Below are 15,722 nucleotides of genomic sequence, written 5' to 3' on the forward strand. Positions count from 1 at the left end.
ATATATCATGTGCTTTAGTGAAAAAAAGATAAATAGACATTAATGGGGCATAGATGTTTTGCCAAGAACTCTCAATGTGTGTGATTTAAATAATTATTATCTTTTTATCTAATAGTTCTCAAATTCTGCCTTTGTGTTATTCATTGGTCAGTCTGCCATTTGTGCAATATTTATAGATGTATGAGTAACTGAAATATTTGTAGCATGAATAGAAGTCTATTGTTTTTAGAAGGAAAATTCATCGGAAGGGAAGAGAAACACAAATCTGAAAATGTGAAAGTGTGTTAAATCTGGGAATAACAGTAATTGTGGGTGAATGAATACATGAGTAGATGGAGTGTGAGGTCTTTTGTATGTGTGACAGTCTTGCAGGAATGCAGTCAGTCCAGGGCTAGGGCTGGTTAGAGGACAAGAAACCTTTGTATTCTCATCCTTAAGCACGTCCTCCTTCTAGCCAAGGCCACAGTGGCCTCAGAATGATTCCCAGGGTCTCTGTAATTAATCAGTGAAAGTCACCATGAGCATCGCTGTGACCAGACAAGATATTATTTAAATAACTGAAAGACATGATTTTCTCATGCCAGCATTCACCAAAGCCATTAGTAAGTGGTCTCTCCCTGACTGCTGTGCCGTGGACACCTCAGAGCAAGCTTCTAACTAGTGAACCCCCTTCTGCTGTGCACTAGGGATGCAACATTCCAGCAAACTGTGCCAGCTCAGAGTTTTGTTTATTTCTTTCAGTGAGACAGCCAGCACCTGCCAACAAGAATGCTACTTCCTGTTTGCAAATGCAGCAAGAGGATGAGCAACAAACTCATTTATGGCATTTTTCACAAGAAAGTTGGAAATAACACACAAAGGTAGCAAAAAGATGGTTCTGGAAAACGGTATGGTCACTCATCTAAAAGAACACCAGAACTGTCACTCATTGCCAGTAATCAGAATAATGTTTACTCATTACTGTGTGCTGAATACTACTTGGCAGTAGACACCCTGCTAGGCACTTTGCAGTTCTGTACTTAGTCCTTACCATTGCCTTCCTTGGTCCTGTTACTATTACAAATAGGAATCTTGTGGTTCAGAGGAGTTCAAGGTCTTGTCCAAGGTCATGCTGCTACTATGTCAGTGCTGTGAGTCATCCCTAAGTATACCTGATGGGGGCACCAAAGAACAATATGAGCATGAACACTGATGATATCCTTCTTGGGCTTGGAGAAATTAACTGATTTGCAGAAAGTTTTTTGTCTGGATTACAATATACTCAGAGTGATAACAGATGCTTCTAAGCCTTAGTCTGTAGCATTTTTTGCTTTTGATGTGTAATGCATAGAGATGGCATGGTGAAGCCTTTGGAAAGGTAGAATGTGTGACTGTAGTGATTCAAGCAGACTAAGGTTTTAATCACGAGTCAGCTTTAAAGGGAATCCCGACACCCAAGGCACCAGCTCATAAATACCTAATGAGTGGCCTCTACAGATCGATAGGACAAGGAAGCATATTAGTTCCTTTAGCAGTAGATCTGTTGTCTTAAGTAGCATTCCCAGAATCATCTGAAGAGAGGTGGGTTCTAAACCTATGCCATACTTGTGCCTATCAATTGTAGACAGGGTGATCATGTAACTGCTGTGCCGGGAAGAGCCTCACATTACATTTTCTGTGGGTAAAACATAATCAGTCTCCCAAAACTCTCAGAAGGTTCCCTGCTTTGGTAATACATTATTGGTTGTACTAATCACAATATTGATGATCGAATTTGTGTTTCCTTTGTTCAGAGTATTAGCTTGTGAAGTCAGGCGTACCTCGGCATTGATAAATCTCATCATTTGGTGGGTCACACATAGGTGCAGCTGGAGTTCAGTAAATATTGTCTTGTTCCTAAATCTCATCTTACTGATGTTCTCACCTGCAATGTCTCTACCTCTATTTCTGTGGTAGATATAGTTTCTTTATTTGAAATTTCTTTCAGCCGGCAAAACACGCACAGCCAAACAGAATGCACCACAAAAGTTTACAGTAGAAGCCAAGGTCTTTAGTGAATGCTCTGAAGTGAGTAAGCAGAGCATCTGCATTTGATGCACAAACATCACAGATTTGGAGGGAAATGACTCAGAGTTTGCCTAGAAATCATTTGAAATGTTGATCTGTTTCTCTTTTTTTCATTGTCTGCAGCCTAGTTTTTACTGTATTTAAAGAAAAGACTGAATCACTTTTGGATGCGGACAGGTTTTTCCAAAATGGCAATATTATGCCTAGTTGGAAAGAGACTGCTCGTGGCATCTTGCTTTCCCATGAACAATTCATGCAACAGCAACCAGCCCATTGAAGTATTTGTATTTTTAAAATACAAATAAACACATAATAGTCTTCCTGCAATTATTTTTTGAATACACTGGGTAAAATTGTCTACAATTCTATCCAGAAAATGAGAGGAAGTGTTAAGTAGGAAAAGGTTGTAATGAAAGAAAAAATGAAGGAAGAATTAAAAAATACAAATCATGGGACAGAGACATTTAAGGAACCCCTATTAAAGCCCCATCCCAACAGAGAAGATGTTTGGGAAGCTGCACCTGGGCCAGGGTTCTGAGAACAGACCTTAGCCGTGATGGGCAGGGAGGAACCCTGAGGCTACACAGCACAGAACCAAGGTTTATCCATAAATAAAGTACCAATGAAAGCCAAGTGAAGAGTTGATGCAACAGTTGAGCTAAATGGCTGAGTAGTGACTAGGTGCTCTGCAGGCAACAAAAAACGTTATATGCAAATGTGCCTTCTAGGCTAACATCTGGAGCTAAGAGGACTAATAAGTGAGGCACAGCCTACATGGGAAGAGTCTAGAAAACAAGAGAATGAATTTCAAGAAAGAGATAAAAGGTGAGCATGGGGCTCTGTGAGTTAGCTATCTACTGACAGGAAAGCCTGAAGTCATGGAGCATACTTCCCAGCTTTTTTTCTTTTGTTCTCTGTGTCTCTCCATTACCATATTTTTTGTTTGCTTGTTTATTTGTAAGTCTTTCTGTCCTGGCTTCCTGTGCCTCCCTCCCATTCTGATCATATTTTTTTCCTTATTTCTGAATTGTCTAATCTGGCTCTTAAAATTAGCCCTGAATTTAGAGGATGAAATCATTCAAACAAATTGTAGCCCATGAGGTCCCACTGACAAACTGAGGATAACTTATTTCCTTAGTGGGTTGAATGCTGATTTCAGGCAGGTGTTCCAGTAACTGAAGCATCAAGTGCACACTAGTTTTTTTTTTTTTTTTAATTTTTCAAAGAAATTTATAATGAAACTTTGGTGACAGATTAATATAATTTCCAACTAACATCAAACTGTGGGGTCAAACAGTCTCAGATTGTCTTTTCTGTTATTTGTTTGTTTGTTTGTTTCTTTGAGGAAATTTTACCAGTAGAATATGGAAGTCCCCTGTGATCACAAGACCTCAGGCACACATTGTGTAGGTAAAAGTATGACCAGAGTAAAATATTCTTTCTTTGTAAGACCTGTGCTTGGGACAATATGATTCCAGGCACTTTACAATCTATCAATGAGTTTCACAGCCCCTCAATATTTTATACAATTGTAAATATTTTGTTTGATGGACTTAAAAAATACCCAAGGCCAATGTCATGGTACAGATTAAAAAACTAGGGTTTATAGGAATTACATGTCTAGTCTAAGGTTATCCACTCTTTTTGCTTTGCTTTGTTTTCTTTTGCTTTCCACTGAAGCATGATGTACACTTTTGTTTGGAAAAGTACACATATCCTAAGTATTACTCTCACACAAGATCACCCATGGAATGCCTCTAGTTTAAAAGGCAGAATATTTCAGACCCCCAAAAGTTCCTTCACATATTCTTGTCATCACCATACCCCAAGGTTAACCATTATTTTGGTTTCCAATAGCACAGATTGATTATGTTTGAGAAATGTATAAGAAAATTAGATCATGGAGAATGTGAATTTTATATCTGATTTCTTTCAACATTAAGTTGATGAGATTCATTGATTTTCTTTTATGCAAATATGTCATTCATTTTTGTTGCTGAGAAAGAGAAAGAGAACCTAGTTCGAAATGACTAGGAAGCACAAGATATGTGGCTGGACAAACCTAGGATGGCATTCATATCCACATCCAGCATAGAATACCAAATCCTGAGTGGGGCTGACACCTACTGCCTGGTTTTAACAAACAGCACACAGCAAAGGTGACTGGATAGCCCTGCCATGATTAGGTTATGGTATACTGCAAATGAAGCAGGAGATGCTTGAGCTCTCTTGCTGGTCTGAGGAAGGAAGCCTCATTGGCCTTTGGAGGGCCTTTGTAGGGCTCACGAAGGAGCCTTCGTGACATCCAGGCTCTGAGAGCAGAACTTAGATGACAGTGAGCATGGAAACTGGAACCTTGGTTGTGAAACCACAATGGTATGAGTTCTACCAGAAACCTGAGGGAGTTTGGAAATAGAACTTTCCCAGTGGAGCCTTTGTTGAGATGACATCCCAGCTGATGCCTTGATTTTATTCTGTGAGACCCCAGGGACCAAAACAAACTCTCCTTAGTCTCCTAATGTGCTAAACCATTCTGTTTGTAGAAAAGTATTACTCAGCGGCCTGGTGCCAGAGGCTCATGACTATAATCCTAGCTACTCAGGAGACAGAGATCAGAAGGATCACAGTTCAAAGCCAGCTCCAGGCAAATACTTTGCAAGACCCTATCTTGAAAAAAATCCATCAAAAGGAGGGGAGAGTTAGAGTGGCTCAAGAAGAAAAAGCACCTGCCTAGCAAGCATGAGGCCCTGAGTTCAAATCTCTGTGCACTTCCCTCCCCAAAATAAGGTATTACTCAGCAATAGAACTGAAATCCAGGAACTCAGTCTTTAGCTTTTTGTGTGATTTTTACTAATTTATGTTGTTAACAGTTAAGAAAGCACGTGATTAATAACTCAATATTTCTTTCTCACAATAACCATTCTTCACAATAACCAATTTGGCAAACACAGATCATGCCAATCATGAATTCTGTCTGGTCTTACCATTTTCAATTCCATAGTGCTCCCTTATCTTCACAAAGTCATTTATTAATTAGTCAGACACAAATGTGGAAGCCAGGGAAAGAAGCTGAAGTTGAGTAGCTGATGAATATTTCCTGGGAAGAATGGTCTTAGAGAAGGAAGAGAAAAGGAGAAAGGAAAGGTGGGGTTGTATATTTTCATGATACTATTTTCAGCCTGTATTTCCCATAGACACATCTTAAGCACTTTGGAGCAGTGCCAGCCAGGGTGCAATGTGGTTGTAAGTCAATATCCTTACAGCATAGGCACTTAACAGAAGGACATGCCTGATGCAATACACCTGCTGGCATGAGAAGCTTGCCTGCTCTGGGGAAATAAGTTTCCGATACCCCATTTTCATTCCTTTTCACTTCGTCCTTGATTTATTGCCTTTGCCCGACTTCAGTATGACAAAAGCTTTAGCTTTCAGCACAAAATGATATTCCAGACTCACTAAATATATTTGTAGGACAAGGGCAGCCAACAAAATTAAACTGCCGGCACAAAGACCGGCTGTTATTTAAAGCTGGAGAGAGATTATGGGGGATTATTACTTTATCAAAAAATATTTCAGCCTCAAAACTGGTGCTTGTTTCTTTGGTACCTTTGGCTGTGTGCTAATTTATCTCCCACCTTGTACAGATTTAGTCTTTCATTGCCAATTTATTGAAAAGCCTGACAAATGTCAATGGCCTATGTTACAGGACACCCAAGCTTACTTAGTTATTTTTGCAGAGAGCTGGGACTGAGGACCTTCAAAGGGGAATTATGTACACTGTTTCTTTGATGGATTTTTATTGTGTGCTTTCATTTGAATGAACTATCAGGCACTTCTTCTTTAATCTCATTTGTCTTTTTAGAAATCACACCTAAGGAAGGCAATGCAAATACCTAAAAAACAACAATGTTATCATTATGGAGCTGGTAATGTGCTCAAATTTTTTTCACTTTCTTTTTCTTATCTTTCTTTTCTTTATTGCAGTATTTTACTGTTTTAAATTGCCTTTCTTTTAAGGCATATTTTTCTCTGATCTTTAACATACTTTGAGAGGACAAAAACCTATCAAAATTAGCAATAAAAAAATGACAACATTCCATTTCTATTGCTATCACTAACTTGTAGAAGTTTCTTCGCTCATTTTGTGTTGGCTTTGTGTTTTTAAGTAAGGTTGCTATCCAGTGTAATTTCTTCATCTTCATTCTTGAGTGTGCTTTTGTCTACCACAAAGATGTGGCAGTGATCAGTTCTAAATATGAAACACTAGAATAGTCAGTGTTCTAGTAAAAAATGTATATTGTTTGAAAAAGTGTATACTGTTGTTAAAGGAAGCTCTTAAGTAATTTCACTAGGAAAAGTTGCTACAATGTTGACATATTTATCATGGGCCCTGCCTAATAAATGAGGATCATTGATCCTGAGTCCTGGAATTAGTATCATTAAAATTAATACAAGTTAATAGTGATTGTAACCATTTTTATAATATATTTCTCAAGAAACCTTTCAGGAGGGTGCTAAATGCAGTCTTTGGGAGAGGACCAGGAATGCTTCTCAGTTTCATTCAACTGAGACTTGAATCAATAAAAGACTGCCAACAAGGAAGTAGTAGGGGCAGGCAAGGAAAGAAAGTTTCAAACAAATGTAGCAAAGTGTGCCAAGACACAGAGGAAAAATAGGACAAGATGCATTCAATGATACAACGTAATTCAATACAGGTAGAAGGTACACTCAGGTATGAAAATAATCAGAATTGAAACTTCAGAGGAAAGCAAGAACCTGGGAGTGAAGAGACTTTGGAGATGAGCCTGAGGGCAATGGAGAGCTATGGAAAAAGGAGTGTTGTGAATATATTTGAATTTTAAAAAGATCACCCTGGTCAGAATAGAAACCAAATTAAAAAGATATAAGCAGAAAAGTTGAGAGAAGTATTTGGATATCATGGCAATAATTCCATTATAAGATTTGTGTGCCCAGAACAAAGACAGCCAATGTGGGAGTACAAAAAAATTTGATGAATATAAAAGAGACCATGAAAGTATTTTTGACATGATAGTACAGGACTAGCAGAGTGAATAAAATTTGATGACCAACAGACTCTGGAACAGAGAGAAAGAAGAGGAGATGGCTGATGTTTGTTGTGTCTTGGACGTTTTGTTGAGTGAAGAAAATTTCTCAAAGGAAAAACTAATACAGAGGCACATCTCTCCAAGGGGGGAATCTCCAGTGGAGCCTCAAGTCATTTGGGGACATGTTGAGTTCAGGGATTAGGAAAAAGCCAAGGGAAGTTGCTCTCTTAGGCAATTGGGACAATTCCCATAAAGGCAAATAGATTCACTAATCTCAGCATATACAGATTTGCAGTTCATCAGTATATGGTCATCAGCTGAAGTAATAGGAGTTTACTCGATGTTTCAGAAAAGCCAGAACTAACCCCCAGAAAGCCAATATTTCAGGGCCATGATTAGACTAAGGCAATCCTATGAGATTGCAGAGTGTTCCAGTGCTTGTGAGAGCTTGGTATGCTCTGGGAAGGTCATGGAAATTAAGGCCTGAGACAGAGCAGTCAATGAAGAGCTTCTCCTTGGCTTTGGCTCCAGTTTCTTAAATGAAGCATGCTTCAGTTATTTACTTGTTCATTCTTTTTTTCTTTTCTTTTTTGTTTAATTTATTAGTACATTATAGTTGTACCAGGAGTATATTGTGACATTTCCAAACATACCTACATATATTATATCTTATTTAGATTCACCACCACCCCCATCTTTCTCCTTTCTCATCCCTCTCCCCTTTCATAGAACAGTTTCAACAGGTCTCATTGTTCTATTTTCATACATGAGTATATAGTACTTTCACCATGTTTATCCTCTTTCAGCCTTTCCTCATGCCTTCCCCTCTCTCACTGGTACTAACCTCTAGACAGAACTTGTTTTACCTTTTTGTCCTTCTTGTTTTGCTTTGTTTTTTTTTAAAGGCATTTTTGCTTATTATGGTTATACAGGGAGTTTCATTTGTGACATTTCTGTATATATTATACCCTGAATTGACTTATTCCCTCCATTATTCTTCTTTCTACCTTAGTCCTCTTCTTATGGTGATTTCAGCAGGTTTGAATGTTCCATATCATACTTGTATAGAAAGTAAATCAACCATAATCACCTTCTTAACTTCTTTCTTCCATTAGTGCCTTCCCCTTAGTTGTCCTGGTTTACATTTTTGTCCTTCATTGTTTAGGTTTCTGTTGGTTTTTCAGGGGGATTTTGGTCTTGGTATTTTATCAGTAAATGTGTTTTACTTTATCATTCTTATATCCCCTCTTCCATTCATTCATTCATTGAATTCCATTTATAGAAAACATCAAAACTGGGCATTTCTGCAAAGGTGTATATAAGTTATCTCATGTATTTTAAATCAGTCAATATTCTTTAGATAATTATACATATTTATTGGTGAGGAGAAGTAATTTTCTATTTAGGAAGCTGTATACTACTTTCTTTATGTTCCAGCAAAGAACTTCTTTCTAGCATTTAGTAAGTTTTCAAATGAAAGCAATACTATTTAAAAGGTCAAATAATATAAAAAACACATAATATGACAAAGCAAGTGGTACCTCTCCCTCAAGTTTTCTTCCTCACCTGCAGGTACTTTAAAGTTGTACTAGTTTTCTTCTTACATTCTTTCAATGCTATTCTACAAAATATGCAACTAGGTATATCACAATTTAAAGTCTTGTGGTTTGTCTGTGTAAATATAACCCTCAGCAGGTAGTGACCATTTCATGTTTTCTCTTAGTATCTCCCTCCAAAATCTCTCTCTCCTGCCACATCCTAGACCTGGTTTCTTCAACCTCAAAATTACAGACAATCTGAGTGAGATAATCCTTCATTATGAGTGGCTGTCTTTGAATCTTAAGATGTTTCACAGTGTGCCTAGATTCTGTCCACTTCATGCCAGTAGCATTCTTCAGCTTGACAGTCAAAATGCCCCCAGAGATTCCCAAATGTCTAAACCCCGGGGGAAAGGAACAAGATTTGCAAAATTATGCCCAGTTGAGAATAACTGTACTTAAAGACTAAACTGGTTGTTTCCTTGGACTTTAGCAAAGATTTTCTCCTAAAGTCTCCTGGCCTGTTCTGGGGTGAGACTCCTGTTTCCAGGAGTCCACATTTCCCTTTTTTATATACTTCTTCAATTGGTGAAGCATACTATGACAGGAGGCCTCCATGATGGCCTCCAATAGCTCCTGCCCCAGACACTTGTGTGGTTCCTTTCATCCTACATTGTATTATGTGTCTCTTCTGAGTTTAGGATTGAAAAGACTTCATTTTCTGTCTGTTCCCTCTCTTTCTGTCTCTCCCTCTCCCTCCCTCCTTTCTCTGAGGGAAGCTAGCTGACATTTTGCCTAAGCAGCCTTGTTGAAAAGTACAGCACCTGAAAGCTCCTGTCAGCAGCCACAGGAGGGAGCTTGGAATCAGATCATGGAGCCCTTCACATTACTGCAGCTCAGAACAAGAGTTTGACCCCCTGGAAGACACAGGTAGAATCACCTAGCTAAGCCAATCTCAGGTGCCTGATCTCTCCCAGAACTATGTGCCATGACAAATCTTTGCTGTTTTAGTGTAGTTAAATAGAGGGTGATTTTTAATGCAACATTAGCTAACTTACATATGCATATCAAGCAGCATCCCAATAAAGGCTGTTAGGAAGTCTTACACAATGGTATCACACATGACTGATATTTCACTAAACTGAATTCTGATTTGAAACTCATTTTCTCTTGGGACTGTGGACAAGTTTTTCCACTATCTGCAAATTTCCAATGATTTTGTCAAAAAGTTCTATGCTAGCCTGACTCATAAGCCTCTGTGTTTTGGAGACTTAGGATTTGAACTTTGCCTTAGGATTTGTGTCTTTTTCTACTTTCTGTGCTTGGTAAGGGAGCAGTGTTGTTTTTTGTTATTGTTGTTTTGTTTTAATTCTATAAAGCATTTTTCCATTCTATCCTTACTAATACCACTTTCCACCTCTGTAAATATCTTTAAATATCCAGCATTATGTATTGGGGGAACTTGCTTTTATTTCATGGATTTATATATTCTCTACCTCAATGAACTTGTTTTTAATAGACATCTGTACCCTGTTTTCTCCTAGTACCTTGGATTATTCATTTGATTTTAGTTTTATCACAGAGGTTGTGTGGAAATACGGGGGGGATCCTTGCTCCCTGTTCTCCTTGACGATTTAGGCACTACACATTAGACCGAAGGACTGCAGGACCTGAACTTGTCAACAGGTGGGCCTCGTTGTCAGGTGGGTCATTGGCAGAGCAGTGCCAGGCTGAGTCCTTGGCAGGATGCCTCCGTTAGCACACCTTCAGTAGAGCCTGGAGAGCCAGAGATTCTCCTCCTCCTTCTGCCTGCCAACTCCCATCACTGGTTGATATTTCTTGCCCACCCAAGTTCTCTTCTATTCACTCTGTTTTTATGATTTTCAACATTTAAAAAACAAATAGAAAGATGATAAATTTGCATATTCATTCTCCATATTTAAATAAGAACATGCATTTTTACTTGTGGTTTGTTTGAACCAAAAAAAACAAACTCTGCTAAGCCTGAAGGTTAATAAACTCTAAAATCATTTGTTCTGAACAAAAACCACTCACCAGATACTATTCCTCTTCACGTTTTCAGTTGACAGTGACTGTCAAATTCAGCTGTCTATTCCCAGAGCCAAGGGTTCCAAAACTGCAATTTGCATCACAGGAAGTAGCACCAGTAAAAACTTGTGTTTATTTTTTTCCACTTTATAACCATGTGTCCTTCAGTATACACCACAGTATAATTAACTGAATATAAAGAGATTGTATTTCTATGGGAAAGGGGTTATACTAATTTGTCATCCCATCATTTCTGCTTGCTTATATTTCAAATAAAGTTCTAAAGGTGAGGTACCATGAGGGTAGGAGTGAATACTGAACACAACACTCATAACAGAGTACACAACCTCCATAAAACCTGAAGCAACTCCCAAGCAGTACAGGGCATGTTCCAGGATGAGGACAAGGCAGACAACAGAGCAGAAGGGTTCACATGCTGAAAAGTGAGACTAAGCAGCTTATGATTTCCAGCCCCACTGATTCCTTCTGTGTCTTCATGGACAAGTCCTTTAAACTTTGTGGGCCCAAATTTCCTCATCTCCAAATAGGGGAAATGTAGTAGCAACTGTGATCACTATGAAAATAAAATGAATCAATTATGTAGAGTTCTAACCAGGTGGCTTGACACACAGTCAGCACTTTACAAGTAGAGTCAGGTGACCCTTAGTGGCAGGGAAACATTCTAACAAATCATTGCTACATGATATTGTCACCTTGCTGCAACATAGAACATGCTTGTACAAATCTAGATCGTAGGCCTACACTACTTCTAGGATCAAGGGTACTGGCTTTGCTCTTAGGCTGCCAATCTATACAGCATATTACTGACCTGAATATTGAAGGCAGTTGTAACCCAGCAGTAAGGGTTTGTTCAGCTAAACATAGAAACATGGAAAAGGCCCAGTAAAAATACTAGTTGAGGAGTCTTTACTCCCATTTCCTATATGGGGAGCAGGAAGTGTTTCTTTTTTCCCCATTTCTCCCCACATTTATCCTTTTATGCTAAATTCCTATACTAATAAACTTTACTATTAATTTTACTACAAAGAATACTAGCTGATAGTGGGAGATCAGAGGTTTCAAGAGGGCGGTGGCAGGAATTGGAACTGGAATTTTAAGATTGGGAACGATCTATTTCAGCGCTGCAGATTTAGAACAGTGACCCTGATTTACAGGGCTCATTTCTAAACATCAAGAGGTCAAACTATTTATTAAAGTATAAACACATCTTTTATAACTTTGAATTAGGATTAATAACAAGCATTCAAGACCTGCTTGCTGCACAAAAGGATATTAACTGCACAAAGCACTGCAGAAGCCTGGAGCTTGGGACCTGTGCTGAATTTGTTTCACATTTGAAAATATAAGTATTTACAGATCAAGTGTTGTAAGAAGAATAAAAACATGTCTTTCTTTGAGACAAGCTCTTCCCACACAGACTCCAAGGATTTCCCTAATCCTTAAATCTCTAATTAGAGTTCTAGTCCAAAACCTAATATTCAATGCCCCAATCTTTCCACCCCAGTTTTCAAAGAAAACTCCAGGTGACTCAGTAGCCAGGCAGTTTACCCTGCTTTGTATTTATACCACATCGTTCACCTGAGTTCTCCAGACAGGATCTCATTAATTCCCCCACAACCTTGCTGTGAGACCCTTGACCAACACAATTATACCAAATTTACAGATGAAGAAACCAATGTACTTCTAGTAGTCCTACTTTCTTTTCACAAACAGTGCAAAATCACAAGGGCAGATAATAATTACTCTGATTCTTATACTACAGTTGTAAGCAACCAGCCTTCTTGGAAAAACAAACAGTTGCTCATTTCTTTGGAACTTTCTGGAGAGTTGTTCAAACTGAGAAACTACATAGTGAGAAGACCTAGAAGTCCTTCAAAAAATAAATCAGCAGAACTCTAATTCCACAGAGATCTACTCCTCAAACAACCCTGCCTCTCCCTCATGCATCACTCATGGCGGAGTGGAATCTCCAAAACAACACGGTAAAGAACAATGGCACTCAATAATACAAATCGTGTTTCTTTCCTTCCTTTTGTGATGCACCTGAAGTAGCTGCCCTCTCTCCCCAGTATGGCCTCATTGCAATTTTCTGACATTGTTAGCTCTGAGGCAAGTAGACAATTTTAGGGGCAGGCTCCTATAGTAATGGTTGATTAGTTTGGGGAGGGTGGAAGGGAGGGGTAGGAGGTGGGGAGGAGGAATGGGGGGTGGAGGGTGCCTTTCAAAGTTTTGTTATTGTTATTGTTTTAGATAAAGCCCTGCAGAGAAATTTCAAACAGCCAAAGTCTCTCAGCCACTTTGACTCACATTTTAGGTGAACTACAGCAAACTTTGCTCATTATAATACTAAACTCTCTGCCCATGCATGTTCGGATCTGCCAGTTTTTGAACATTTGATTATGGTATCCAACTGAGAGTACTCAGGAATGTGCTACCTCTATGTGTGACCATGTTTTTCTGATAGGATTATACATAAAGTTCTCCAATAAAAGCCCTCTGCTTCCTTTGCTTAGGAAGAACAGTGGTTTAAGTTTTGTCTCTTTACTTGCTTAACCTCTTTTCACTGTTGTTTCTCTCCTGATTGTGCTTCATGGTTTTGTGCTCACCAGGAGGCAAATCCAATGCATTCAGCTATGAAATCTTCCTTGGATTCTTTAGGGCATCTCCACACTTGATAGATATATGCCTTCTTATCCAACTAGATCCAAAATACACAATTTGATCCAAGAATACTCATGTGTTAAGGTGCTCTGCTAGATGCTAACATTATATAAACATGAAACAAATATGCTTCCTAACCTGAAGAATTTCCATAAGCCCAGTGACACTACATTTACTTTTTTTGTTATGTGCACACAGAACAGCATCTAGTACATAGTAGGTGCTATCAAATTAATGCAGCGTCTCCCCAAAATTCTTATATTGGTGCCTAAACCACAGAGTAGTTGTATTTGGAGATGAAGCCTCTAAGGAAATAATTTAGGTTAAATGATGTTATAAGGGTGAGACCTTGAACATAGGATTAGTGTCTTTATAAGAAAAGAAACCAAAAACCTCATTCTCTCTCTCCCTCTCTTTCTTTATTTCTCTCTCTCACCCTCTCTTATTGCTTATTTCTCATATGAGCACAAAGAGAAAAGCCAGCCAATCCAATCCCTCAACTGCGAGTGCACTCACCTGTGTGAGTGCTTGTCAGCACTTTGATCTTGAATTTCCAGTCCAGATAAAATGTGAGAAAATGAACTTTCCTTGTTTAAGTCACCCAGTCTGTGTTATTTTAGGAATGTCTAGCAGACTAAGCCAGTAGCTATTAAATAGATGTCTATAGAGTTTATGATGTTTTGATATTTTTGTTAGTTTTATTTTTATACTAGACTTTGATTACTGCTCTTTGCCCAGGAATTTAGAGGACTGAATCAGTACTTGCTGATCCTCCTGCTTTGTTTCTCCTTGATGCTAGTATATGCTGACAGCCAGCTTCATACCTAGAGGGGGTGGTGTTGAGGTAGGGAGTTGTCCCAAGGTTTGACTATGTCTCTTCACAAGACAAGGTTTGAAGTGCAGTGATCAGAGCTATTCATTAGTCTTGCTTATATGCTTTGTTCCCAAGCTTTCAGCTCTTATTCATTCTCTCTCTCCCTCTTAGAAATGTCAGACAAGTTCTCCAAAGGTGTGATCAGAAGGCATTTGAGAAAGTGATTCTTCAAATTTATTGTTTTCATGCTTGTGTGTAGTAAAATCTGCTACCTGTGTCAAATGACAGCCAGCTACTGTGCTATGTGAGCACCCATGCCATATATTTCTCTTTCCTGGAGTTTTATCCTCCCCACAAAGTGCTCAGCCTCTAGTCATAGGACCATTTCCACTTCTTTTTTGTATTAAATTTTAATTTCCAATGACCTGAATCTTTGCCTTTATTTCATTTTCTGCTAACACAAGTATGCAAATAATTCACATTATTTCCATTATCAGAAAGAACATAAAGTGTTTTTAAATTACAGTCTATACTACATATCAATTTGCATCATTTACTTGGTTTTTGTCTTTGTCTACTCAGTTGGTTAAATAAAATACCACAGACTGTGGAAACTTATTTTCTCACAATTCTGGCAATTGGAGGTCTAAAGTCAAGATGACCACTGATTTGATGTCTTCTGGAAAAGACTCTCCTCCTAGCTTTCAGATGCTGTCTTCTTACATGGCTTGAGACAAGGAGCTAGAGGGATAGATTGATTGATAGACCGATCGATCGATAGATAGATAGATAAGCAGACAGTTCTCTGGTATAGCCTGGTATCAGGACATTAATCCTATTGGATGAAGGCTTCAATTTTATGATCTCATCTACCTAATTATTCTAAATATAGGCAGACTAGGGTTCAGAACTTTAATACATGGATTGAAGGTGGGAGATCTTCTGAGTACCACAAAAAATTAAATTTCCCATTATAACAAAAAGAAGATAAACATCAAAGATTACTCAGATCCAAAATCAAATCTGGAGATATCGATAGATTTGGGGGAATTTCATTTCAAAAGTAGACAAGGGTTACATGATGCTTGCCCAGAGACTGGAAAGGTCAGGGCTTCGTAAGGTCAAGGAAAGGAGTCTTCTGAGACAAATTTCTGTTTATCAGAATTTCTGCTGCCCCAAGGAACTCAAGTATGTGCTGGTGTCAGAGAGGGGTGGCAGGACACATCAATAACCCCTAAAAGACTTCTTGCAAAAGCAGGAATGAGGAAGTACATTAAAGTCAACTCAGCCCCAGCTGGCAGCTGTTGAGTTTTGTACTTTGAAAACACTTCTTCTCTGGCTTCTTCTTTATGCCTGGATCCCTTGAGTTAGTCTGTTCAAAGTATAAAGTCTCTTGGTTCATTATTATTCTCTCCAAGGTGTGTGCAATCAAAAATGCAGACAGTGCATCTTATGAATGTATACGCTTAAAAAGATTGATAAAGATAAAGTGCTGAGACAAAGGCAGACAAGCCACTTGGTGCCAGA

General features: G+C 38.6%; 1 protein-coding gene across 3 annotated transcripts in view; it reads right to left on the reverse strand.

Annotated features, from left to right (window-relative positions):
* Cntnap5 (contactin associated protein family member 5) overlaps positions 1-15,722 on the reverse strand; it is an 826,603-nt gene that overhangs the window by 93,967 nt on the left and 716,914 nt on the right. The window contains exon 20 of one of the 3 annotated variants that reach the window (XM_074070499.1): positions 5,029-5,157. The exons of the other annotated variants lie outside the window; for them this stretch is intronic. Within the exon in view, the coding sequence (XP_073926600.1) occupies positions 5,084-5,157 (74 nt within the window). The 3' untranslated portion in view covers positions 5,029-5,083. Of the gene's footprint in view, positions 1-5,028; positions 5,158-15,722 lie in introns of those variants that run through there. 3 annotated transcript variants of the gene reach the window in all.

Source organism: Castor canadensis, chromosome 4 (assembly GCF_047511655.1).
Source record: "Castor canadensis chromosome 4, mCasCan1.hap1v2, whole genome shotgun sequence".
Classification (NCBI taxonomy): domain Eukaryota; kingdom Metazoa; phylum Chordata; class Mammalia; order Rodentia; family Castoridae; genus Castor; species Castor canadensis.